Source organism: Bombus pascuorum, chromosome 9 (assembly GCF_905332965.1).
Source record: "Bombus pascuorum chromosome 9, iyBomPasc1.1, whole genome shotgun sequence".
NCBI lineage: Eukaryota > Metazoa > Arthropoda > Insecta > Hymenoptera > Apidae > Bombus > Bombus pascuorum.
The window spans coordinates 4,530,627-4,558,278 of NC_083496.1; the positions used below are offsets into that span (position 1 = coordinate 4,530,627).

At 31.4% G+C, this 27,652-nt stretch overlaps 5 protein-coding genes across 14 annotated transcripts; 1 reads left to right on the forward strand and 4 right to left on the reverse strand.

Moving 5' to 3' along the window:
* Positions 1–821: 821 nt before the first annotated feature.
* LOC132910498 (ras-like GTP-binding protein Rho1) lies at positions 822–5,509 on the reverse strand. Of its 8 annotated transcripts, none has more exons than XM_060966237.1 (6): positions 5,376–5,503; positions 5,046–5,242; positions 3,219–3,304; positions 1,780–1,940; positions 1,312–1,695; positions 822–1,236 (listed from the first exon to the last, which is right to left on the reverse strand). In XM_060966237.1, exons 3-6 carry the CDS (start codon positions 3,274–3,276, stop codon positions 1,156–1,158), a joined length of 684 nt encoding a protein of 227 aa, XP_060822220.1. In that variant the 5' UTR covers positions 3,277–3,304; positions 5,046–5,242; positions 5,376–5,503; the 3' UTR covers positions 822–1,155. The 8 variants fall into 8 exon arrangements, with proteins under 8 accessions (XP_060822220.1, XP_060822221.1, XP_060822222.1 ...); XM_060966238.1 differs by having other exon boundaries at positions 5,046–5,294; positions 5,376–5,469; XM_060966239.1 differs by lacking the exon at positions 5,046–5,242 and having other exon boundaries at positions 5,376–5,391.
* A 1,425-nt stretch (positions 5,510–6,934) lies between these two features.
* LOC132910501 (small glutamine-rich tetratricopeptide repeat-containing protein alpha-like) lies at positions 6,935–9,600 on the reverse strand. 3 transcript variants are annotated; one of them, XM_060966247.1, is made up of 4 exons: positions 9,358–9,600; positions 8,453–8,793; positions 7,892–8,359; positions 6,935–7,814 (listed from the first exon to the last, which is right to left on the reverse strand). In XM_060966247.1, the coding sequence occupies exons 2-4, from the start codon at positions 8,770–8,772 to the stop codon at positions 7,703–7,705; spliced, it is 900 nt and encodes a 299-aa protein (XP_060822230.1). In that variant the 5' UTR covers positions 8,773–8,793; positions 9,358–9,600; the 3' UTR covers positions 6,935–7,702. The 3 variants fall into 3 exon arrangements, with proteins under 3 accessions (XP_060822230.1, XP_060822231.1, XP_060822232.1); XM_060966248.1 differs by having other exon boundaries at positions 9,251–9,600; XM_060966249.1 differs by lacking the exon at positions 9,358–9,600 and adding an exon at positions 9,224–9,357.
* A 123-nt stretch (positions 9,601–9,723) lies between these two features.
* LOC132910500 (uncharacterized) lies at positions 9,724–17,107 on the reverse strand. Its single transcript, XM_060966245.1, has 18 exons — positions 16,996–17,107; positions 16,753–16,873; positions 16,465–16,676; positions 16,181–16,389; positions 15,810–16,105; positions 15,640–15,743; positions 15,372–15,570; positions 14,777–15,295; positions 14,492–14,686; positions 14,192–14,407; positions 12,901–14,111; positions 12,134–12,818; positions 11,718–11,935; positions 11,008–11,653; positions 10,647–10,891; positions 10,367–10,571; positions 10,193–10,272; positions 9,724–10,103 (listed from the first exon to the last, which is right to left on the reverse strand). Exons 1-18 carry the CDS (start codon positions 17,017–17,019, stop codon positions 9,966–9,968), a joined length of 5,523 nt encoding a protein of 1,840 aa, XP_060822228.1. The 5' UTR covers positions 17,020–17,107; the 3' UTR covers positions 9,724–9,965.
* Positions 17,108–18,184: 1,077 nt separating this feature from the next.
* Positions 18,185–21,169, forward strand: LOC132910591 (guanine nucleotide-binding protein G(i) subunit alpha). The gene is made up of 4 exons (XM_060966366.1): positions 18,185–18,706; positions 19,263–19,447; positions 19,538–19,824; positions 19,898–21,169. The coding sequence occupies exons 1-4, from the start codon at positions 18,586–18,588 to the stop codon at positions 20,373–20,375; spliced, it is 1,071 nt and encodes a 356-aa protein (XP_060822349.1). The 5' UTR covers positions 18,185–18,585; the 3' UTR covers positions 20,376–21,169.
* Positions 21,170–21,246: 77 nt separating this feature from the next.
* Positions 21,247–27,642, reverse strand: LOC132910589 (synaptojanin-1). The gene is made up of 7 exons (XM_060966364.1): positions 27,066–27,642; positions 26,549–26,903; positions 26,307–26,471; positions 25,053–26,107; positions 24,404–24,975; positions 24,152–24,326; positions 21,247–24,074 (listed from the first exon to the last, which is right to left on the reverse strand). The coding sequence occupies exons 1-7, from the start codon at positions 27,190–27,192 to the stop codon at positions 23,074–23,076; spliced, it is 3,450 nt and encodes a 1,149-aa protein (XP_060822347.1). The 5' UTR covers positions 27,193–27,642; the 3' UTR covers positions 21,247–23,073.
* Positions 27,643–27,652: the final 10 nt, after the last annotated feature.

Here is a 27,652-nt window from a genome sequence, read left to right on the forward strand (position 1 = left end):
TCGTAAAAAATTTTTTTCTCCCTTTAAAATTATACTAAAAAAGTGCTACATACAGATGATTGAGTTTTCTCTTGGAAGTAACTTTTTCAATTCGCTACTGACACGACGAATTATAACGTCGTAAAACTATTTATAAAGAATTGTGAAGATGTAGAAAACAGTATTCAGTATTCTTTCTTTTTCCGTATGTGTCTTAAGTATACAAGTACTTATGTCCTTTTGATCCTCGAAGTCAAAGTGATACGTTTATTATATATATTTGTTCGTAACATTATGGTAAGAAAATAAGGTAAAGCGATACGTACTTTTATTGTTGTTTTATATCATGAAATAGACAAAAAAATGCTTTAAAAAATCACGGGACATTCATGAAGGCATAATATCTCATCTATTCCAAGAATGGTGACTTTTTATGTACAATCTTTAATCCTATATGGACCAAACATATAGACCAATAAAAGAGTTCTTTATCGCTCTCTTTACGTAGACAATAATAAATTTAATAGATACTATGATATATCTGAAATGTTACTATTTTAACCCTTGTTAAACATAGAAATTTTTTAATCTTATCTCACAACTTTGTGCACGTAACAATATTTAACTTTTTCTTTAGAAAGATGTAATTACGAATTTATTCATCTTTTTTTGTTTCATTAAAGCATATTACCGAAAACTCAGTCTTAATAATTTTTGTATAACAATATCTGAAAACCATTTTATTCTGATAAGGATCAAAACGATAAGTAACTTCTATGATAACAGTTAATATATTGATATATCTTGTAACTCATAGCATATCCTTATAAAAACTGCAGTAGTGTTTGTACAAATTCTTAGTAATTTATTTCATTTAAAACACGATCGCACTTATTGCAACATTAGAGAGAGTCCATAAAGGATTAACTGATACAATCGTAATTAACAGTACATTCTTTGCAAATTATTATAAAAGAACACTTGCAAATTTTGCAACGGATTTTAATTTGCATATATTGTATATATTGTGGGCGTATTTTGTGGTAGTTTTTCTTTTTTTTTTATAGATTTGTTTTATTGTGTAAAATAATTGAAGATAAGTTGTTGTTGTTATATTATAGTTTCCGCTGGGGGCTTCCGGCATAACAACTAGCTTCATTGCAACTAGCAATTCCATTAGTGTTGTCTCATTATCGGTGACAGTTCAAGAATTATAGGAGCCAACATCTTCCCTTTTTCTTCTTTTTTACCTACGAACTCACATAGTTTTTATAATAACGTCTGATCAATTTATATTCAATTTCATGCAAACCTGTAATGAATAATGCTTACTTGTAGCGCTGCCCGAGTGGCTGTTTCAAACACTTCCCTAATACCTTCCTTACTCTTAGCAGAACATTCAAGATAAGCAAAAGCATTGATTTTTTCAGCCATAGCTCTACCTTCTTCTGGTTTAACTGGTTCTTGTTTCATCTTGCTAAGCTCTTTGATGGTATTAGGATCATTGCGCAAGTCTTTTTTATTTCCAACAAGGATAATGGGCACATTTGGGCAAAAGTGCTTCACCTCTGGTGTCCACTTCTCAGGAATGTTCTCCAAGGAGTCGGGACTATCGATAGAGAAACACATTAGGATTACATCTGTGTCAGGATATGACAATGGACGCAACCTATCGTAATCTTCTTGCCCAGCTGTGTCCCAAAGAGCCAGTTCAACCTGTTATGGGAAATGTTCTTTTAATATATTTGGAAAAAAATACAAAAATATTAAATATGTGAAACAATTTCTTGTAGCACTTACCTGCTTTCCATCAACCTCAATGTCTGCAACATAGTTTTCAAACACCGTAGGTACATAAACTTCAGGAAACTGATCTTTGCTGAAGACTATGAGTAAGCATGTTTTACCACAAGCACCATCACCCACGATAACCAATTTCTTCCTAATGGCTGCCATGAATTCTAAAATGTAAATCATTAAATACTCCTTTATTAGTACTCTAATATAACCTGCATCATTAAAATTTTAATTTTATGCATATAACTTTGATCTTTTTAAAATATATTAATGCAGAAAATAGAAATATAACATCCACTTCACATCAATTGACAAATTTTTATGTATATAATTTAGAGATATTGAATATGTCAATTGTTATGTTTAATAACAGTTATAAGTGAGTATGCATGTGTTTTAATATTCTTTCAATAACTTACCCATATATAAATATTACAATTTTGTGTAATATATTTGTTCATATAAAAATGAGCGTGTATTTAATTTTAACAATTTTTGTTTGTTAGCAATGAGTAATATATACAGAACATATATGCTTGATCTTGGTATGTATCATATTAAAATAATAAAAAATATACCTAATTTCTATTGTTTTCATTTTATATGTATACATATATACACATACAAATATATGTATATACAATAAGAAATCTATGAATTATGAGTGCTAATATGTAAATTGTATTGTATCAATAAATTCTAATTGCATTTGTATACAATATAAATGCATGAAGTATCTTAAGGACTACTCAAATACTAGTGATAATGGATCTAAGTTATTTGAGTTAATATCTTGGAAACACCACCTAAAATTAGTTTAACTAAGGGCATGCAGTGAGTGAACACGTAATACACATAAGATAAGATAATAACTTAATGGAAAATATGATGAATGTTGAAAAGACATAATCAATCAATATGTTAACAGAAACTACTTTTCCTGCACCTTGGTAAGGCATAAACAAATAAAAAGCAATTTTAAATACATAAATACAAGTGTAAATAGATATAAAGACATAAAGGAAATAGTGAGAAAGATAGAGAAAAAGCATTCTTCAGGATAGAGTTAGAAAGAAGTCAGGGTAATCTTTTGAAACTGTTCAATTAGATTTATCTTTTGACAATACTATAAAGAATGATTTGAATTCAAACCTCGTAGGGTATAAAACTTGTTACCTGAAAATATTGTATCCATTTGTGTTTAAACAAAGTACTATATTAGTACTAGCATTACAAACATAATAGCATACACTCCCTACAGCCCTCTGTTTACTTAAATTTACATTGCTAAAAATTGCTTCTAACTTCATAACTGTTTGCTACTTATATAGTGGGTACGATAGGTAACATCTTTTTGTGTCTATATTTCATATCTACTTTAGTACTATTTAGAAAGCAACCTACGAGGGCTGAAGATTGAAAGGATATTGATTGGGTCGTACCTGATCCAGGGTACCCCGTATCGTCTGGACCGAGGCATCGGCCCATATTGCATCCCATGTTTTTAGTTTTTCTTTCAGCGTCTCTGCTTTAAGTGGACATTTTATATGTTAGAATGGATAAAAGGTTGCGAAATAACTGCATGTACTACACAGATGTCATATAAATATCATATATATGTAAATATGTATGCATATGTCTTGTTTCTATCACAATTATGTATTTAGATGTTTGCAAAAGTATTACATATAATCTATAATCATTGAACAACATCTTTATAATTTTGATTCATAACTCTTTCCTTCAGATATATATAAAAATATGTACACTACAAGGCTTTATAAGAATACCAAAAACTAAATATAATGTGAATTTAATGTTATCATAGTGTTATCATAATGTTATCATAATGACTTCATGTATACATTTAGATGAAAGATTACAGAATTCCGAAATGCATAAGGTAGAGCTTTAACTACAATGTGTGTAAAAAAAGAAATATATATTATATATATTATTTAATCAATTTTTTAATTCATATACAAAGGTCTTTACATATTAATATATCATATGTAAGACCATACCTTATGCCTTACAAAAGAATAATGATGTCTTCAAAGAACATGCATAAACACATAAGATTGGTACTTTTCTGTATTAAACATGCACTATTAAAAAACATGTGTACCCATGAAAAATTATTTTTGAAAAGCATAAATTAAATGTAATAGGCAACACATTCATATTGTACACAGTTAAGATGCTTTATAAGATTTTAATGAGAGAAGTTATGATTATTCACTATTTATTTAAAGACAGTGATAAATAAATATGTATATTTAAGAAATATATGTATGTTATGATATAAATTAGAGTACTAAAACTTTTTAATATAGAATCCTACTTGTTAAAAGTTTTTGTTATAACGCAGACATTCTTCTGTTTTATAAGTCACACTTGTTAATATACGGAGGAGATTCTAATTTAAAAGTTTTCATACAGATCAGAAGCAAGGACTTTAGCATTAAAGAATCTAGTGTATAGCAAAAGCAATGCAAATGAGGATTGTATATGTTAATATTAAGGCAATACAATTTATATAAATCTTTAAATTTTGCATCATATTTGAGTATTACAGAAACTGTTGATTACACAATGGTATAGTATTTCATTTTAGTATTCTTCAGAAATTAAATTATTCACTTTATATTAAACTAAATGAAGATCATACGACTTATTACAAACTTTGGTTTATCACACATATAGAATATTTAAAATGGAAATTATATATGTGTGTATATATATATATATATATATATATATATATATATATATATATATATCAAATATATACTTAGAATACATATATACACATATTTTCCAAGTATATAGAAGCCAATTGTTAACCGAAAATCGATGTATGTTCACCTAGTACTTTTATTAGCATTCGGAAATTCCGATGAAATCATCCCAAAGATGTAAATTGTAAAAGCAGAATTAGGGGTACGCGGATATTTTGAAGAATAGATAGAAACACGATGATTTCTAACATATCAAAGAACGTACCCGACCTTTTGTTTATCGTAGTTCTGACAGGGTAAACGACGGCAAGGAATGTCAAGATGAAGCCGTGACACAGATATTTACTTACTAGGTTTCCAGACACGTATCCGGAGAGCTTTTTGCCGAATTTTGCACAGCCGGAAGTGCACAGCCGAAACCAGGGGAGAGAGGAGGGGATTTAAGCCTAAGAGGTGGAGGATGGGGGCGCTAGGGGTGCGACAGGATAGCGACGCAGGGGTCTAGAGCCTGGGGGACGATTTACATACTGAATTAAAGCCCAGGTCGTATTTGAACTGGTAGAAACGATCCCAAATCAGTGATTGAATGTAGTCGCGGTGGACAGCGTGTAGCTTCTCGTATGTTGAATTAAACGGTCGTCATGCGAAGATGCTGTAGATTCGTAACGCATGGCACTCCCTCGGCCCTCTCTCTATCACAGGAGGAGGAGAACGTTTTTTCCCTCCTTGACACACAGAGTTCCCCGTTGCGCCGTTAACAAAGCGACATGTAGCACGCTTAAACCACCCGGACACACATCACAGCACACTCTCACACTACTCCAACCAGTATTACTTAAGAAATAATTGCGTATTTACCTGAAATGTTAAGCGACAGAAAGTCAAGAAGATGGCAGCCTTCGATGGCCACACCTCAATCTGTGAGTGTGCGGCAATCGGCTAGTGAGGGGGGAGCATTATACTCAGGATTGTATTGTTGTTTTTGAAACCCCCTTTCCTAGAATTGCAAATATCTCCCGGCCAATTTTCCATAAAAATTGTCGCGATATTTATTAAACACAGTATGTATTTTATATGATTAAATTTTCTTAGTAGAAGAATTGTAAGCGCGTTTGAAACCAAATATTCATAGAACATTATAAGTAAAATTATTAATCATAAATATTTTTACAAAATTAAAAAAACATATTAGTCTTTATCAACTTTACATTAATTAAAACGTTTCTGAGCCTATCTACGTATTATTATAACAATTCTTATTTACCAAGTAGTTTTATTTACGATGATAATATAGTAATACTAGAAAATCGATAATAATATGAATATGTTTCCAAAATTTGTTATTATTATTATAAATTTGAATAAAATCTTATTTCATGTCTAATCAGCCAGTCTAATTTGTCTATAAATATATGGATGTCTAATCTACGCACCATTTAATGATACGTTCCTGGGCAATGCTACAAAACCAACGAATCATACGCCACCGCGCATATCAGGAACCTGTAGAGGGACTTTGCGCATGCAACATCATGTTTCACGGATGTATGTATATGTGGGTGAATGACGGGAAGGGTTGGAAAATATGTAAATAATGCTGCATCGCAGCTTCGTCACCCAGCGCCCCTTGTATGTAACACGTGAAAATCATGACATTAACTTCATAATCATGAAACGAATAAAAAACTAGTATGAATAAACTATTTGCTTTTAAGATCGATTTAATTTTAAATATATATATATATATATATATATATATGAACATTATCTTTTATTAAAAAAGCATAAGAGTAATAAATTATATGTATAATTCACGTAATAGATATAACATTACTTACTTACACTTATGTTTTCGTAGATTGATATGATAATGTGTGACATATAATTTCGAATGAACAATGCAAACGCGCCTAAAAAATTAAACTTAGCCGATATAAAAAAAGAATGAAACGTTATGTTCTCATATAATATTATCGTCTTATTCTTATCATTATATCACTTTACCTTTATTTTTCAAATAATTTACCGGTTTCATGGAAATTCAGGAATGACAGATGTAATTTATAACATAATAGAAAAAGTCATTCTCCAGGATGAGAATAAACAAATAGACTAATCGATGGTGATATTTATTTGTGAAGGCGAATAGTGTATGAATCTGCAATTATCCATAAATATGAATTTACATACACATGCAAATATGAAAACAAAATAGAGTATGAAGTCTAAAAAAGTTTGTGTTTTTATATGTATGCTTTGATATACTAAATAAAAATGATGTCACTACTGTACACTGTATACGACATACGATCGTGATAGTGTATGACGCACACAGAATTGACATGTACGTTTTATTAATTTGAAAGAATGTATGAAATAAGGCTCTGAGGATTTGTATTATTTTCTTAAATATACACTTATTGGATTAAAAATGTATTTTTTATTTCATAGTGATTATTTCTTTTAATAACATTTCTACATTATATATAATACTAGTTGCGAAATAATTGAAGAAATGATACAGAAAATATATTTTGAAAGTATTTAATAATATGATTGTTACGTATTTAGAATGTATTTAATTATGTACATTTTTCATTGTAAAGGTAGCTAACATTATAACTTTTTAAATATTTTGAATTTTCTGATACTTTCATATCCAATTTTAAAACAAAATAACTATCATTAAAGTAGGTGGTAAAAAACATAATTTCTTTTTAATTTTTAAAACGTAGTAATTTATCAAACAGAAATTATTTTTATGGTAAGTAAGAAAATGTATTGTACTATACAAATCAGTTAGAATAGATTCAAAGCGATGTTGTAAGACATAGAAAGCAACACAGTACATGTTGGAATATCTATCTCATTCACGAAATATTCACTATATTCTATATTATAACATTTATTATTTAATCTTCACATATCAAACATCATCAGCACACATCCAAAAAACAAATTATCATGTTCTGTTCAATAATTCAGTCATAGGAAAATTTGTATAGTATATGTATATGAATATCATTTTAAGATAGTGATAATGTAAGTTAATCTTAGTCATCATTTTTCACATTTTCATATTAAAAATGATACACACTGTTCTGTAACTATGTATGTGTTCCAATTAAATTTAGTTATATTCATTTTATGTGGAATTTTCAAAATATATCATAATCATAGATTTCTTAATTTTGTTGTGGTGGATCTGGATCATTTGGATTTCCTCCCATTTGCCTTCTTAAGGATTCAATTAATTCAGGATTCGCATTTTGTAATTGTTGAGCAAAATGTTGACCACTACAAAATTTTTAAATATGATATATTTTTTAATGATATCAGATAGCAAATGATTGAAAAGTATGAGTGATACTTACGCTTCTATAAGAGCATCCATATGTCCTCCTTGTTCTACTTGACCGCTCATAAAATTGCTCACCATGTTTTGAAGTGCTGGATTAGATAACATCTGACGGGCCATGTTCATAAGAGCAGGGTTACTTAGGAGTGAACTGAGATCCATGCCTGGCAATGTACCTCCACTTAATCCCATATTGCTCATGTTTGGCTGAGCTAATTTTTCTTCTGCTACTTGTAAATTATTTTTATAACTTTCATTGTCAGGTTCCATTTCCAAAGCTTTCTGATAACTTTCTTTAGCTTCTTTATGTCTTTGGAGACTAGAATATGCTAAACCTAATCGTCCATATGCTTTACTATACGAAGGATCAATGGATAATGCAGTATGGCAATCCTTAATTGCTTGTTGATAATTGCCAATTTTACTATATGCTGCAGCACGGTTACAATAATATACTGCATTACGACCATCTAATTGAATTGCTCTAAACAAACAATATTATACTATTATGTAAACAACATTACAATGTTTATAGAAAAATATATATCTTATCTTTATTCAAATAAAAAATATATACTTTGTATAATTAGTGAGAGCTTCTTGATGTTTTTCAGCTTTCATGAGAGCATTTCCTTCATTTTTTAATCTTTCAGCTTCAGTTTTTGCTTCTGGAGTAGCTTCTGGAGCTAAATTGGGCTTTGCATTTTCGATGGAAGACTTGTATATTTCATATAAGTTAAAATTTGTTGGAGTATCAGATGCTTGTACATTATAAGCACTTTCTAAACACTGTATTGCTACTTCAAGGCTCTCTCGAGAATCTGCTGTAATATCACCTTCTTCTAATTGTTGGGTTAAGAATTGAACAATTGCTGCTACCAGCCCCTTGACAGCCATTACTGCCTTTAAGGAACTGCTCTGTTTGAAATGACAAATTTAATTATAGTATGATTACACGTTACGCTATAACGATGACACAAACATAGGGTGTTCAATATCATTTAGTAATGGAAGATTTTTGATACGTGTCATAACCTTAAAATAGTTTACCGATTAAAAGAATAAAAAGATTTCGTTAAAAAGAAAAATTAAAATTATTGTTTTAACTTTAGCAAAATCGATTGTAACAATATTATCAGTATCGCGTTAATGAATTGTTAAATGTTTTATTATGCCAAATCATCATAGATTAACATAACCAAAAAAAAACATGCAGGATACAAGGAGACAATTAAATTTCGTTGATTATGTTTTAATTTTTTAAAGTCGATGAAGAGCTTCTATCTACCGTAATTATATTAAATAAGTTAATCTACATACGCTAATATTTGAACTATAATTTGCTTACGGTTAATTACAGACAAATAAAAGTTACCCGTCTATGGTGATATAATACCCTGACAGTTTCATTTTAAATCATTGATTTTGCAACATTTTTAATCTTTCTGTATATAAAGAAACACTTTTTATACTTGTATGTACCTTAAAACTTTAAGTATAGTGCCACACAGCAACAATGAAGAACCTGCAATGTGTTTCGATGGCTTCCACTTTGTGAAAAACTGAAACCTTAACACTTAATATTTCGACAGTCACAGAATTCGTCGTGCAATATTATTACGCCTGTTCTGAAAATGTTTGCTATTTAATTGATTTAATTACTTGTATTTCCGTGTGATAATTTTTACGCCATTGGTTGTCCCTTAAATCTCTTTTGTAGAAACGAACGAATTAAAGTCCAATACTTTCGTCTGAATCGCGCTGGCGCAATTCGATTAACACTAAATATATTTTTTTAGATGAAAATATTATAGGTGTCTCAATCCAGAGCAATAAAATACAACCGTATACATATTAAATACTAGAAATATATTAATACTTTGATGCATATAATTACAGATTTATGTTATAAATGTACATATATATATATGCATATATATATATATATATATATATATATATATATATATGTTCTAATTTATTTTACACTACATTGCATACCATGTATGTGTGTGTGTGTACATTAGTTTATAGATAATACATCGATAACGGTAAATAAATTAATATACTAAAGTTTTTGTAAAATATTATTAGGGTCCCTGCTTTATTATTTTCAATGTCGTGCTATTCGTGCTTGTACCCTTAAAAATATAGTAATTTTCTAAATGATAGAATGGCACCATCGTTTGTAAATCATCTATACGGTGGTGTATTTTCAATTGAAACTTCTGAAAATAACCATTTTGTGACACAATCTACATATACATATATGCTAAATTATTTCAACAACTTAATTGATGGATCAATAAAAACTTACCTGAGCATACATATATTCGTAAATGTAAAACTGATCGTTCTCCGTCGTAACGATGATAAAGGAGTCGCTCTTCCCAAAATCTGAAATAAGATAATATCTTAGATATGATTTAAAATTTACTATATTGCAATGTGAATGTTATTTTAGCGTAATATCGATAAATATTGCTCGCACCATCTGTATAGAAACATTCCACTCCATGGATTCGCGAATCATGAAATAGACTTTGATAGTCATAAAAATTATCAAATTCTGGATCATAATAAAAAATATTTATCGCATTCGTTTCAAAATCGTCTACCAAAACGAAACAATCTTGTTCTTGGATGAGACTTTTCACATTGTGCGTTTTACCTTCAAAGCTTCTTATTATAATAAACTAAAAAATAATATCTATATCGGATCATCGCCCAAAATATTTTTATAAAATAATTAAAGACGAACTGCTCATTACTTTGGAGGTAATAGTGTCCAATTTATACAGATACGATTTCTCAGAATTTCCGAAGCAACCGAGCAGCAGATATATGTCGCGATGATTTGCTTTGAAAATGTCGATAGCCCAAGCTCCATCGGTGGATATATTCTGGTACAACGATAAATTATTGTTCTCAAAATCAATCTTGTAAATTACAGAATTTGTGTGATGTGTTGCGAGTAGTGTATCATAATACACTGCCAATACTACGAAAGCTGCATCTAAAATATATACATATATAAATATCTTATGTACTGTTTAACAAAAATTACACAAATAATTTTATTAGTTTAATAGTTTCTATCTTAAGAGTTTTTATTAGTTTTAAATATCATACTATCATGTGTCGTGAAAACCTTTGCGTCCTTTATGTAACCTCGAATTTTTAAAGACGTTTCCTTTATATTAGCTAACGTTTCTTCTGTACCGATCAGTTCAGATTTAATCCAAGAAATCATGATGAATTCGTTTTTGCTATTGTTTGAAGTACATTCACGGCTATATGATATTGTGTTTGATACTACATTTATACCAAATGTACTGTGAAATTCGTGATAATTTCGTATTATTTTATTATTATTTATTCTTTGCACGTAACAATCGTTTTCGGTGAGCTCAGCCATATATTCAGTGGGGCAAGAACAATTATCTGGAAGTCCGCAAAGAGATCCTGGTTCTTCTCCAAACATATTCAGCTTTGTGATCTTTTCGTAATAAACAACATCGATCTTCTTGATGTTGGGTGCCTGAATTTTCAACTTTTCATCTGTCTGCTCCAAATACAAGAAAACATTGCCGAGATTTTCAGAAATCGAAGTAGATCGAACAATGTTCTTCTCTATCTCAGATTCATTCTGCGTGAACATGTGGAGGTTCCGACGTGTCTCTTGTTGTAAATCGTAGAAAATAGTATTTAAATTTATTCCATTCATTAAGTTCGAAACAAACACATTTTCTGGAACCTTCACTTTCGACTCGAAAATCTAGAAATATCCAATTTTTTAATATATTATACCGTTTGCAAATATTGAAATCAAGCAACATTACCAAGTCTCCTATGATTTCCACGTCTTCGTCGTTTTGTATACCATTAGAGTATTCTAACGATACGTTTACTTCATTAATGAACGACGTGTAAATATTTCCATTTATTATGACGTTTTCTTCAAAGACCTTTGAACCAGATACCACTTGTGTTTCCTTTCTTTCATTCAGAACCAAATCGGAGGGATAGATGCCATTAATTCGCGAGAGATTCGTGTTCCCTAAGATTTTTTGAAAATATTGTAATCTAAGAATTTAAGGTATATATTAAATAATTCATGTAATTTACGTAATTACGTAAGTATCGTGTATGCTTTACAATTGAAATAATGAACCTGCAGCTTTAAAAACTTAATGGAAAAGGAAATAATAATTAAATATTATCTGATCTTTAATGCGATCTATTTATAATTATATACCTGTTATTTCAACAGTGTCATCAAATTGTACGTTAGCAAGTATTTCGTGTTCTCCATCGATGGTTACACGATCTTTTAAAAATTCATCAAAATTTACTTCATCTAAATTCTTTAAATGTATATCCTCCAATATAACAAGATCTTTCAAAGATGTATACGTAGGTAATTTATCAGTCACCAGAGCTACCCCATTCAAAGGAACATTATGAACGTCATCATCAACAAGGATTTGATCGATCGCTACATCATCGAGGAATGTTATAGTTCCAGTTATTACTTCTTTTTTACTTTTCCTCGCTACAGAATTATTAAATTCGAAAATATTGATATTATTAATCATAGGAATATCGATATCATCGGTCATTGAAATAGTATCGATATCCAGATTATCTTTAAAAATCTTTTGGCCAATTATTTCGATGTCTTCATCGTCTATCACAGCATCTACAATGATATCACTTATTTCGTCGATTTCTTTACATTTCCCCGCAATTGTAGATGCTGATATATTTTCCTGAAAAATGGTGCCACCGTGAATAGTTTGATTTGTAGTTGTAGTTACCGCGTTTTCGAATAACGATGTCAAAGAAGCAGAACTTGTCGAGGGAAAATCCCAAGAAATGTTCCCGTTTACTTTTAAATCAATAATTCTTGATACTGGTATGTTAAGCATGCTCTCGTACAACTGTAATAAAATGTTTGAATAATTGAATTCAATCGAATAATAAGAAAACAAAGGTATCATGAATTTATATTTCAGTGTTTACCTCGTTAACATCGAGATTGTTTAAAGTCTTTGTTATAGCATCCCCTTCTACAAATAAATCATCAAATTTAATATCCTTTATTAGAAATAGAGGCTTGTCGATCCATGTCAACTTAGAGATATTCTGATTATTGATGAAGCTAGTTTTAATGTTATCAGTTGTAACATTGTAAAAAGTGAAGTTGCCAGATATATTTTGTTCTCTAGACTTTGAAAGAAAACCTTCGAAAATATCGTTCACGTCATGACCATGCAGAAATTTCAACGTAATATTCCGTACAGTTAATTCTTGGAATATTATCGTATTTTTATTATTAAACACATTTTTTTTACGGATATTCCTTAAATAGTTCATCGATGGCTGATCACCAATTTGAGCTACTTTTAAATCATCTTTAACCGTTAGATTACCATTTATTACCAAATCTTTTATGTCAGGTATTTTCGTATCTTTTAACGATAAAAGTTTCTTCATTTCAAGACCGTTAATCTTTTCAACATAAAGATTTTCTACATGAAATTCTGGAGTCTTTATGAACTTCGTTCCCTGACCTTTGCTAACATTTCTTGCATTCTGTAAGAAGAAAGGGAAATTAAGCTCGTCTATGTTTATTTGTTTAGTCTGAATTGTCAAGAAATTCATATCGTCTGGAAAAATATATGGCTCCTTTCCGTTTAAAATGTCAGCTACTAGGAGGCCATTAAAGACGCCAATCAGTAATTGGTTTCCACGTAGATGCTTTAGGTGCAATCTTTCTCGAATGGTGACTGATTCTGGAGCGATTTCAAAAAGATTATCGCCCCCTTCTTCGGTGAAAAACATATCGTCTACGTGAACATTTTCAAAATGTATCCCTTTAAAATGTTCTGGAATAATACTTGTAGTAGTGTACAAAAATTCATCTTCAGAAAATCCATTTATGTATTTTGCATTCAAACGATCTATAGTTAAATTATTTTCAAAAATGACATCATTTTCGATTATTTGATCAGTCGATTTCGTCCAAAAGGTACCAAAGACATTAGTTAGATCTATTTCTTCATTATTTAGAAAGATTTTTGTGTACTTGTCTAGATCTAATGTTCCAATCTTCAAGTTACCATGAATAGTGACATTAGAGTAAATTTGATGTGACGGACTTATCGGTGAGTTAATGTTTGAATCAACTATAAGTTCCTTTGTTACGTGTAATTTCGCAATTTTCGTCTTCCCTGTGAAACATGAGATACTTCGTGTGAATGTAGATAGTGCGAAAAGATTTCAAAAATTGAACTAATCATACTTCGTATACCTTTGATTACGTTGACGGTAGATACTCGCGCTGCTTCTGAAACCGGAACACCATTTATCGAATCGGTATATAAATTTTCTACTTGAAGCTTTCTCATGGTAAAGTTATCAAAAGTTTGATTGGTTTTTGTGTTCATATAGTTATTCCATGGTTTTCCATTTAACATTTGTGTCGTAAAATTGTAGATGTTTAACGTATTATTGAAGGTAACATTTCCTAAAAAATTTAATTTAAATTTAAATATCGGCCTATTAAATCAAAGATTTCATCTCAGATGATTTGCTTTGGTTTGAAATCTACCTTCAATTCTCTGATTACGGTTAATGATAAATAATTCATTGAAGAGATCATTGATATTTATGCCGTTTAACATTTTTACGTTTAAATTCCTTAAAGATATATTTGAATTTAAATATATGATGTTGTTTGAAAATTCAATTTCATCTTTCTCTATATTTATGTTCATTTTCGATGTATCATTGGTTAAAGCCCAATCTAAAACGACATCATATTTTTGATAAATATATATATTCTTTCATATCATCGGGACATTGTTATTATTAGATAAAATAATATTGAACATACATTGATATGGGATTCCACAAATGGAATCTACTTTAAGATCGTTTACAGTGATATTTCTTTCCTGCGAAAATTCTTGTATCTTATCCGAATTATTGTTCGAATGCATATTAACATCATTAAGAAAATCTACAATCATTCTATCAATCTGCAATTGTTCGATGAATGCATTTCCATCGACAAGAATATCTGCATTTATAGAATTCGTGTTGTTCATCGTTAAATATTCGTTAGATGATAAAACATCATCAATTTCGTGGATTAAATTTTCTAAGCGTCGTTCCATCACGCGAGGCGCAACGATGTCTTCGTCTGCGAAGATGTCGATGTTATTTACAGTTCCTGCATCTAATATTAAATTTGGCAAAACGAAAGATTCCGATATCGTTAAGTTCTCGTGTACTGGTTGCAAAAGGGGCCATAAAGACTCAGCTTCTTCCACGAAAAGTTCTCTTTGTAGCAATATCTCAACCAGTTCCGCCAAATTTTTCGATAAAGTATCACTTTCCTTTATCGAATTTTCTGAAAATACCATTACAGTAACTAAATTAATGCATAATTTTGGAGGGCTATCGTTTTAAGCAGAATAATTAAAAACCAGAGGGAATTTCTTCGATGCGTAACTTCCACGATTCTACGCTATAAGTTTTATCCGAGTTAATAACAACCAGCACCATAATTATCGTGGACTTGTCGATTTGAGTTCGTATATCAATCAGAATTCCATCGGTTGGCTTCATAGTGTGTATTAAGATATAATCCGATGCATTTTCAAACTTGTACAGTTGCAAGATGTTCTGTGACACAATTAGTATTTACGAACAAAATTCCGTAATCGTTGATTAGTTATCAAATTCTATGCTTACATCATATGCTACAAAGAAAAAGGTGTCATCATTGATGTTTACTATGCTGACTAAACTGAGTGTTCTTATTTCTGGCAACTGTTGCCAGCTTAATAGTTCGTGTCCTAAAAGAATAAGTTCTCCATAAATCGATAATAAGTAAATGAAAACGAGCAAAAAGAAAAACCAACCATCCCACCAAAGCAAGTTGCTCGGTGTATATTCGTTTATTAGCAAAATGAAATTAAAGTTCGCATGTTTGTAATGATGAACAGAAATCGGATTGGAAGTTTCCAAAAATTGTATAGTATCCAGGCTAGTATCCTTAAACTCGTACACCATGGAACCGATTCCGGATGCATCTCTATTATTCTGTGCGAATATTATAATCGTCGATTGCTTATATTTGAACGTAGTGACCGATATCGCGGCGATGGTCATCACTTCCTTTATTATATCCATATACGTTTCTCTCCAATGATATATTCTACGTTAATATAAAATATATGTGAATTCCGAGGCACAATAATTACAAAATGTATGGTTTACTAATTTCGCTTACAAAGAAGGTACGGAAAATTGGCCAATGTTATCGGCTACTACCAGATAAAGTCGATTGGAACGAACGAAGAAATTGGCATCCGTAGGACATCCTTTATGTCGAATGGTCTGCCGATATTTTAATTGCAAATTATCTATTTTTGTATAGATATTGCACGAGCCAGTTTCGTAACAAATTAGTAGATAAAGTACACTTTTCCAAACGATACTCTGTAGCATATTAATTGAAATGACTTACTATCGAATGTGATTTTAAGTAATCGTGATTAGCGCTAATTTACCTACCCTGACAAATTTAATGGAACCATTATTAGAAGTTGGAATTATTCCTTGCGACAAGGTATGATTAGAAGAAGGAGAATTAAGTGAAAATTCTATGAAACGATTTGCTTCTATTAGAAGTATCTTGTCGTATATATTCGCTATGAAAGGTGGATTTTTGTAGATCCTCTTTGACCATAATTGATCCCATTTTACATCGTAGATGTGTTTATGAACTACGATTACCATATTTTAAAGCAGCTTTAGAAATATCTAACATGAATATTTAGTCTGTTTATTGATTTCTTTTACCTGGTGGTTCTTCTCGAAAATAGAGCTTGGCTATCTCAACTTTTGTCTGCTTTAACTTTTCGTCGAAATGATCGGTTAACGAAATGTGCACAGAAATGAAACTGATGTAGCTGAAGAGAAGCTGAGGTAACATAAAAATATAATCATTTAAAATATAACATTATAAATTTGAATTAAAAAATTAAATTTGATTTTTAAGCTTTGAATTCGAATTTTTCGTTTGAACGGCAGATTTACACTTACCAAAATTTTTAAAGATTCCATCATCTTAGACAGATCGGATGCGCGGATTCATATTCACTCATGAAAGCTTATCGTACTAATTGATCACGAAAGACAATTACGGGTCGTCGACACATACAAGCAGCTATAGCTGTGTCAAATATAAACAAGTAACGGACATTATTAAATTTGAATCATTCATGATCAGAATTGCGTGATAATTTACTGAATATGATAAGGGTGAGTAAGATTTTTGTTAAAAGGAATTTAACATAAGTATATTAAGAACAATAATTCAGAAGAGTAAATAGAATAAAAATCAAATGAAATTGGCTTGCTAAACAAATTTTTATTTGTACATAATTTATCATTAAAAACAAACACAAATGCAATTTACCAGAAGAATTTAAATTGCAAGTTAATTTTAGGACTATGGGAGAGGACGTATTCTAAAGAGTTCACAGAAATTTAAAAATTATCGAATCCAGCGAAATGTTGGGCCGATTCCGATTAGTCAACTGTTATTAATGGAATGTATAAATAGACTTATATAATGAACCTGACAATTGAATGAAACTAGCTCAGGGTCCAAATACAACAATTTTATGCTTTCCTATTCTTCTAACACTCTCGTTTATCATATAAATAATATGAATTATGTTTTATTAGTCATTATTACGTATTGAAAATATAACATAAAATAACATCGATACAGTTATTGACATATCTGCTTTTTATGATATTTGATTAATTTTAAACTTACTTCTATATTGAATATAAATATAACTATACTTATCTCTTTTTATCTAGAAAATGTTATTACGTCCGATGATGTTACGTCCGATTTTAATCTATGATATAATATAACAGCTTCCTAAGATAGCATATTGGTATAAATATTTATCAAGATAAGATATAATTCTTAATTAATTTCGATCAATAAACATACCATAACTTATATTGTTTTACATTAATATACGAATCCGTCTATGTATTCGATTGGGGCCCGCGGGCCCAAATGATTCAGAACATAATCATCGAATGAATTAAGTTACGAGATGATCCTCCCGCTGTCGGACCGATCTTCGATTCTGGATTTCGTAGACACAGATGGCGCCTGGAATTCGAACAAATATAATCCCTGTAGCGTTTCCATTGGCTAGAAAGGACTCGCGATCTTAGCATGGATTGGCCGTTGATCGTGATCGAGGGATCTCGACAAATCCTGACTGTGTCCTGTAGAGTAAGGAAGGAGGGTACACGAACTGTACGTAAAGTGATCGTGCCGGTATCGCAGGTTCGTGCAGTTTTGGTCCATTGTCATCGTTTTTGATGGGATCACGGGGAGCAGCGAGTGATCACGAGAAATAGATTGCACGTATGCACGTATTGAACGATAATAGCTACATTGACGAGGGACGTATAAGCAAGTGTACAAGGCTGTACATCCGATCAGTGTGTGTATGCGAGCACAACCGCGTGCGGGCGGTTCCCACACGTCCGTGCAACAAGTGTCATACACGGGAGCGCGGCGAATAACCGATTATTCCGAAGAGCACCGTGCATGGTGCTCGTTCTTTCTTCACCGAATAGAAAGAACGACCGGCGAGAATGGGTTGTGCGGTGAGCACCACCGGCGAGAAAGAAGCTGCGGAAAGGTCTAAGAAGATCGACAAGGATCTCAGAGCCGATGGGGAACGGGCCGCCAGTGAGGTCAAGCTCCTCTTGCTTGGTAATTTCTACTCCTTTTCTTTTCGTTTATATACTTTCTCCTTGCAAGAATCGTTCCATCGTTATCCTTTCATTTCTTTCTTCACTTTGTTCATGATATTGTTTTGCAAATATCCGCTTCTTAGAAGACGACGTATTCCTCGACGTTTTGATAATTCGTCGTAAAAGTAAATCGCTGCACTGTACTACTACTGACAAAACGTTTTTTTCCGCTCATTTTTCCATCAATTCTTTAAGGTAATATTTCGATCGAGTTTGGTTTTTACTCCAAATAATATTTTCACGTCATTCACATTCCGATCAATTATCGGATTTGCGCAATCGTGCAACTGTAGCGCGGGCGCTTTTCTGAAATCTTTGAATCATCGTTTAGAATGAATCATTGTATATCGTATTGAACACTTACTCGATTACCGACAACTGCAGTCAGATATAATTTCCATTCATGAATATCGGTATCTTCATTATCGTTCTCAAGGGGAAAAATTTGAAGATCAAACGCTTTGACATGCACAGTAACACATGTTTATTAAACATACGAATGTATTCGTTTTAAGGAGCTGGAGAATCTGGAAAATCTACTATAGTAAAACAAATGAAAATTATCCATGAAACTGGCTATAGTAAAGAAGAATGTGAACAATATAAACCTGTAGTTTGTAGTAATACAGTTCAAAGTCTTATGACAATAATTAGAGCCATGGGTCAACTTAGAATTGACTTTGCAGACCCTAATAAAGCGGTAAATACATTAATTTTAAATAAAAATGTTTCATATACTATTACATCATACATGTTTTATCAGTAATAGAGAAATCTAATCATGTTGTAGGATATAGCACGTCAATTCTTTACCCTAGCTTCTGCAGCAGAGGAGGGTGAGCTAACTGGGGAACTGGCACTATTAATGAAACGATTATGGCAGGACGCTGGAGTACAACTTTGTTTCACACGTAGTAGGGAATATCAGCTCAATGATTCTGCGGCATATTACCTTAATGCTTTAGATCGTATAGCACAACCTAATTATATTCCTACTCAGCAAGATGTTCTTAGAACACGTGTGAAAACAACAGGAATAGTAGAAACACACTTTTCTTTCAAAGGCTTACATTTTAAGTAAGTTTATTTCAAGATGTTTTTATTAAGTTTGTATTATGAAACATTTCTAAGAAATTTTCTGCTCTACCAGAATGTTTGATGTGGGTGGTCAAAGATCAGAAAGAAAGAAATGGATACACTGTTTCGAAGGAGTTACTGCAATCATATTTTGTGTTGCATTAAGTGGATACGACTTGGTTCTTGCAGAGGATGAAGAAATGAATAGAATGATAGAGTCGATGAAATTGTTTGATTCTATCTGTAATAGTAAGTGGTTTGTTGAAACATCAATCATTTTATTCCTAAACAAAAAAGATCTTTTTGAGGAAAAGATCACTAGGAGCCCATTGACTATTTGTTTCCCAGAGTATAAGGGTGCCAATACATATGAAGAATGTGCTTCTTACATTCAAATGAAATTCGAAAATTTGAATAAAAGAAAAGATCAGAAACAAATTTACACACATTTTACATGTGCTACTGACACATCTAATATACAGTTTGTGTTTGATGCTGTAACCGATGTTATAATCAAAAACAATTTGAGTAATTGTGGTTTATTAAGTTAAACATACCAATACCTTATTAAATCAAAATGAGTAAATTGACATCTAAGATGTATAAACTTACGTGAGTGCGCAAAGGATACACATGAGACTGAGAACAAATTGTTAGGAACAGAAACATAATTTGGGTATACCACCATGTATACCAATAATGCAATGTCTTCATTTTGTCATCTCCTGTTGGTTTTTACAATATTTTTATATAGTACTATGAAATAATTTGTTAGATCCTTATCTATATCTTTCTCACGCAAAATATCATGACATTTTGTTGTAATTGGTTATTTTTAACTTATTACTTTATTTTAAATGACTAATGTAAAATTGGAATATTTGAAAATTTAAATTGTAATCTTACTAAGAGAGCAGATACTGTTTCCAAATAAACAAATATCTGGTCTCTCTGCTAACTGTGTTTAGTATATTAACCAGAACTAGTTAGCTATTAATTTAGTAATACCATTTTGTATATAATTTATTCATTAAAAATAATATGTTTATACTGAATGGAAATGCATTTCCATAACAGTGCTCGAAGCTATTCATTCCTCTTATAATAATTTGTCCATAATGACAGACACACTTCATCGTGTTGACAATATATATTTATACAAGCTAAATTTGATAAAAAATTTTGTAAAAAAACAAGGACCTTTTTATACGTATCATTAAATAATGTTTAAAGGGTTGTCATTATTGCTCTATCTGCCAAACAAATGACAATGTTAGAATTAGTTACAGATTTAGAAAACAGTCTTATTATATTGATGAAATAAATAAAAAACTTTTTTAAAAAAGTGATATTTTTTTGAAATCCTATGCTTGGCGTTCTGAAATACAGAGTGATGGTAGCAGATTAGTGAATTTTAGAAAGTAACAAAATACATAATGTATTTGGTGTATGTAGGAAACGTATGTCAATTACAAGAGTTTTTCTCTTTTTTCACTAAAGTCATCTCTATTTACATTTCCATCAAATAGATACATGATTCAATTTATAAAAATGTTTAAGTTCATGTATTTTTAATATTGTTTTAGATTTGTAAATCATGTGTCATTTTAGATTCGTAACGTTTTCGCGAAATTTTCCGTTTAGAAAATACTCATTATAGAAATGATAATACTCGCACATTAAGTACTTATTATTTCAAATCTTCCAGAATAATTAAGAATATTTTCTTCGTTGTATAAACACAGAATCTCATTTTAGTTGTAATTCGTATCGATCTCTATATTATATGTATATGTACAATAATACAATACATGTGAAGCTACAAAATAAATATAGTAATATTTTGTTTTTCTGACAGTGTTAAAACTTTGATTTATACATACAATATATGTATACTTATGGAAAATATTTTGTATGAATACTGTTCTTTGAGTCTTTTATTTTTATCATTATAACTAACAGTAAACATAAATTATCTCTCTTTCAATTTTTAAAAATCATGTTTACCATCTATTTGTCATAAAATACAGTAAGATGTAACATAGTTAATAAATCATTTTAACATTGATTGTAAAATTAATATATCATAAAAATATAACGTTTGTGGCTTGTGTATTTTATAATAGTATTAATTTTTCTTCTTTATATTTAGCCACAATAAACTTTTTCGGAAGATTATATTAATATAACATTTTCAATAGCACAAATTTCATTAACATAATTATTAGTTTATTTGTTTTAACGATCATTAAGAAGTATTTAAACTGGATACATCTTTAAACTCTGTATATGTTCTATGATATACACGGTGATTCAACTTTTTTCCGCAAAAATTTACCAACATATGCTATAAGCAAGATTAATTTAATTAATTAATTATAATAAACATAAAATGATAACGAACTTGAATTTCGTCAACACAGTATAAGAACATTGCTGATATCTATTTGATATGTTTACACAAACTCTAATGTTTACTTGCTAAGATCATTGATTTGGTCAACCAGTAAAGCAATCATTACCCTCAACGATGGGTAGGTCGAGGAGGATCATTTTCCTGGCCTCCAAGATCGCCAGATATCACGCCAATGGATATTTACTTGTGGAAAACTATGAAAGAAGAAGTTTATTAAATACAAATTAATATGTGTCAGGGGTTAATGCAAAGGATTCATGATTTATTTGTTGCAATTAAGAAAAATGAACAAGAAATGAGTGATGCAATAGATTCTATTTTCTGAAGATACCAATCCTGTATTCATAATAACGGACGACATTATGAAATGGAATTATAATCTGAACCGACAATCTATTCCTATGTGATATCGAACAAGAAAGCAATCTATTACCATTTCGTATTTATGTTATAGCTTGTTTTAATAAAACATTTAGGAGCATATATTTGTATAACATCTTTTTCTTATTTTTACTTGTAGAATATGCTGGTAATGTTTTCCAGAAAAAAACTGAAGCACCCTCCTATATGTATAATCAAATCTTTGAGGTATTTAACAGATTTGTTTATATGTAAAGTATAATAAGAAAATGCACGACAGGAAGCATAAGTTCTTACAGTGTCTGAAAACTGAATTTGACTAACCAGAATAGACTTGAGATTTATAGTATACTACACAGCTGTACATTACATAGAAGCGATCTATTCTGTTTTTAATCTCTATCTATATTTATAAATAATTAGCTACACAATGACAAATAACGAGTCAATTCAGAAATTATATAGACCGCTGTCTAATGCGGATTTCTAGCTGGAATGGGTGGTCCACCTGATGTTCTTGCCGGAATTGGTGGTGGAGCATTTGACGCGGGTAAACTAGGTGGTGGATGTTGAGGAGGAGGAGGAGCTTGCCTTTGAGGTAGTGGAGGTGGTTTAGAATTGGGTGGTCTACTAGGTTCTTGCGAAGGATCCGTACGAGGTAATGGAGGTGGTGGCCGGTTTGGTATGGGGTAGTTAGGTGATCCATCCATTATTTCTTCATAAATTGCAGATTCTGGAGATAACCTTTCGCTTTGGTCAAATTCTCTTTCTCTGACCAAAGGTGCTGGATATTGATTGGGCAACACGCTAAATACACCAGCTCGTGGTCCTTGTTTTCGATCTTGTACTGGACTTTTTGGTGGTTGAGTTGGACGCCCTGGAGGAGCTGGTCTGGGTGGAGGAATTACTCCATTTGGACTACCTCTACTAGGGGATGATCGTTCTCCTATGTCTAATTGTTCTAATCTTTGCATAGGGCTCCTCATTGGAGAATTTGAAACAAACTGTGCAACTGTGGTATTACTGCAAAGTTCTATTTCTTTTTCAATTAGTTGTACCCAGTTTGGAGATTTCAACGATAATTTCAAGGCTTGACCGCATACTTGAGTCATACCTTTCCTTGCTGCTGACAAAGCACATTGTCCATCTCTAAATGTTACCCAGATTGTTTCACCGACGAATCTGACAAGGATTACTTCGCCAATATGAGAGAAATCTTGCAATAGAGCCATCATGAAATTTTCATCGAACACGCTGTCCATATCATCCGATTCTTCAACTGCTTTAACTACTATAGTGCCATCAGGTGGACCCAAATCTTGAATCACTTCTTTGAATACTCGTTCACGTTTTTCAGATTCAACACAATGAATATCTATATCTATAATGGCAATAACCGGCCGATGATCACTTTGTTTTAATTCTGCTCTGCCATAATGAATTAATTTTCCTGGATTCCAATCTGTAGGGGAATCTAAAACAAATGAGCGAAAATGTAATTAATGAAAGTGACAAGAATGTCAACAAGTATCATAATTGTATGGAACTAACCGATATCAGGTACTTGTTTTCGACGTTTCCACAATACTCTATCTGTCCAAGCAGGCTGTCGACATTTTTCACTAGTATCATAGTCACCAGAAAAAAGATCATACTTGTATGTAGGAGCAAAGTTAATAGGACCTTCCAAAAAATTTTTGAAAACATTTCCTTGCTCCTGTTGAACCTAAATTCGAAATATGTTAAGGAAATTATCAAACATGTTTGTATAAAGTATTTACTTTACAAATTTATTATCTTTACCTTCAACTGATCATATTGTAATATTTGATCAAATTCGTTTCTTTTGATCATTTCTTTCATCTCATCCTTATCCATATCAACCCTGTAATTGAAATCTCCACACCAAAATACGTAATCGTGAGTATTTAATGTTCTTCCCATAGGGAAGGTGATTTTTCGCGTAATTTCCGCATAATCTGCATTGCGTTCATTCACTTGAGATTGACCAGCAGCAAAATGTGCACAAACAAAACAAAAAGATGTGGAATACAATACGCATCTAATAGCAGCAGCTCCTTTATTTCCTGTTGCACCTCCCAAACCGGTTTTTACACAATCTACAGCTACATCTCTTAAATAAGGTGCATGTTCAGGTCGTATGAATAAATAAAGACAAACACCGACTAATTGTTGATATGTGACCAAAACATATTCAGTATCCCGAGAAAGTACTTTTTGCAATTCCTCTGCCCAAGCTTTTGCATTATCAGTACTAGCAGCCATTATGTTACTAGCATTCAAGTCAACAATTTCTTCGAATCCTATTGCAAATATATCTACAGGAATATTGTCATATTCAACTGATACTAGAGCTGTAAAAAAAGATATAATTAATTCGTAAAAATTTATTTTATTAATAGTAGAAAATATATTTAGATTTAGAACTTACATGATGATTTTCGTGGAGCATCTAGTAACCAATCAGAAAGAGACACATCTTTGTACACGACACTTCGGAAGTGTTTCCCTCCATTAACGTTGTAGGTACCAACACTTATTCTGAGATTCATTGTAGCTACATACTCATTATATCTTTTACACATTTCTCTGAGAACGCTCGGCGGAGCATGTAGCATATTTGAAGGTAAAAGTAATCGAGCTCTATCCGCTAATTCAGTATTTAAAGTTGATCCCAATAACAAAATGTCAATAGCTTCTTGTTTACTGGAGTCTAATAAATTATTTTGTATTGTTCTAGCTGCAGATCTTGCACCATCCATTAATTTTGAACTTCCTTGAATTGCACCAGTACCAGCATATATTTTACTTACTTCATTACCATTGTTGATCCACATTTGTCTAAATACTTCTTCAAATCTTGAAACCATCTGCTGTTTTTCAAGTAACTTTAATAATCCAAGTTGTTTGTTAAGTATCTCCAGTGCAAAAAATGTTTGTACACAATTTGTTCTATCTAAACAATCCAGACAATTTGTTCTAATAGTCCCAGTTTGTTCAAGAATGACAGTATTACCAGCCGCGTAAAACAAGGAAAATGATTCTAAATATTTATCTACTTTTGTTTTCAACTTCGAAAGGTTTTTCATATTTCCACCTCTGCATTCTTGGTGGTAATCAAATAGAATATGAGGTACATCAGTATGTTCTGACATATTATGATGAGTTTGGAATAATTGACTTAACATTGCTTCTCCTTCTTTACTTCCAATTAGACTAGATCCAAGAAGATTGACAATTACTTGCTGGCCATACCTTTGTTTAATCATATTCAAATGTCTATTAAAGGCTGGTGCAGAAGCTTCAGAACCACGAGAAATTTTCACTTTATGAGAACCAACCTGTATACCAGGCTGTTCCCAGAATAAAGGAACTGATCCTCTGGTTTGCACATAAGAGGTTACTTCATTATCTAAATATATTACTTGCTCTGTTTCTACAAAATTTGCTACATGACCATCATCATTAGTTCCTCTGACATTAAACCTAGATAATGAACATAAATCTATAGAATATTGCTTATGTAAAATGCAGGCTTGGTTTTAAATGATTAATATAGTATTATCAAGTATGATTGTATTATATTACATGATAAGAACTGATATGAGTGACATTGCTGTTTCGGTGTTGTAAAATAATTAATTTATGGATTATTTATATTCAGTTAAGAATGAATTAAGAATACCTTGTGCCTGCCCGTTCACAACTTAATCTAGACATGAGGACAGCACGAGCTTGTCTATGACCAACATACACAGTTCGAATTTCTACACTACCACACATTGCTTTAAGTAACCAATGGGATGTATCCACACCATATCTTAATAAATGTATATGTAACATTCGATTCCTATTTGTTACATAGAAAAAAAAGAACATTGAGATTTTTGATATATACAATACATATAATATATATTATGTACTGACCAAAAGAATCTATTGTCAGTTGTTGTAGATTTGCATCTCCTCTGTGCACTAAGGGTAATATCAAGAGGCTCTTGATTAGCAGACCAAGAGAAATAAAATGTACCAGAGTTGAGAACTTTTCTAACTTCAGATACACGATCCTCGTTACTTTGTGTATAATGAAGTGGTACAAAATGAGTCTGTGTAATTCTAAATACTTCGGACTCTCCTATTTTGCCAACTGAAAAACAGCCAGTCACAAGAACAAGATATAATAAGGTATTTTCACCTGCATTTAACTGCAATACGCCTAAGCATCCATATGCATCTAATAATTTTGTGTATTTCCCTTTCAAAGTGTCTGTTTCTTCAGCAGCTGTAATATTTAAAAAGTTAAGGAATTTATTTGATAGATACCACTTCTTATGTTTCCTAAGCGATAATTTTAAAGAAAAAAAAAAAAAAAAAAAAAAGAAAATTGCAAGACAAAAGTTAAAGGATATTCGCAGAAAAATATTAATTATGATAAAGTACTTACAAAGAACAGCGACTGCCTGTGATTCGAAAAGAACAGTTTCCTTTCGATTTCGTTGTTCCAATATAAGTGAATGAGGACTAGGTGGTTTTAACTTTTCGTAAACGCGAAACCCTTTGCCCATCGCCATTGTTGTACTAATGTCTTTGAAAGTTTCGGGGATAAATGTACGCTTTGGTAGAATATGACAGCCCCGTCTGTCATACGGAGGAGTGTGATCACCCTACTCTTACTATGTTTTCTTCCTTTCTACCGACTGATCTTTGTTCTTCGTTACTGACAGTAATACGCTTTTCCCTACTAGTTAACGATGGAGAGTAGCGCTCTTTTCGCTAATCCGTCGATACTTCGATATTTTCGCAATATATACATCGCGATTTCACGGAGTCTACAGTCTGCTTGTCTAACCGTAACAATCAATCGAACGCGCCATTTTGAAATTTTGAAAAATCAAATATGCAACAATCTCGCGCCACAAACATCGGTCAGTTAAAAGTTGCTTCATCAGTTACATAGAATTCTTGTGATTAAAAAAATCGTTCTTCTTTCATGACTTTTGAACGTAAATAAAGTAATATGTGAACGCTAGT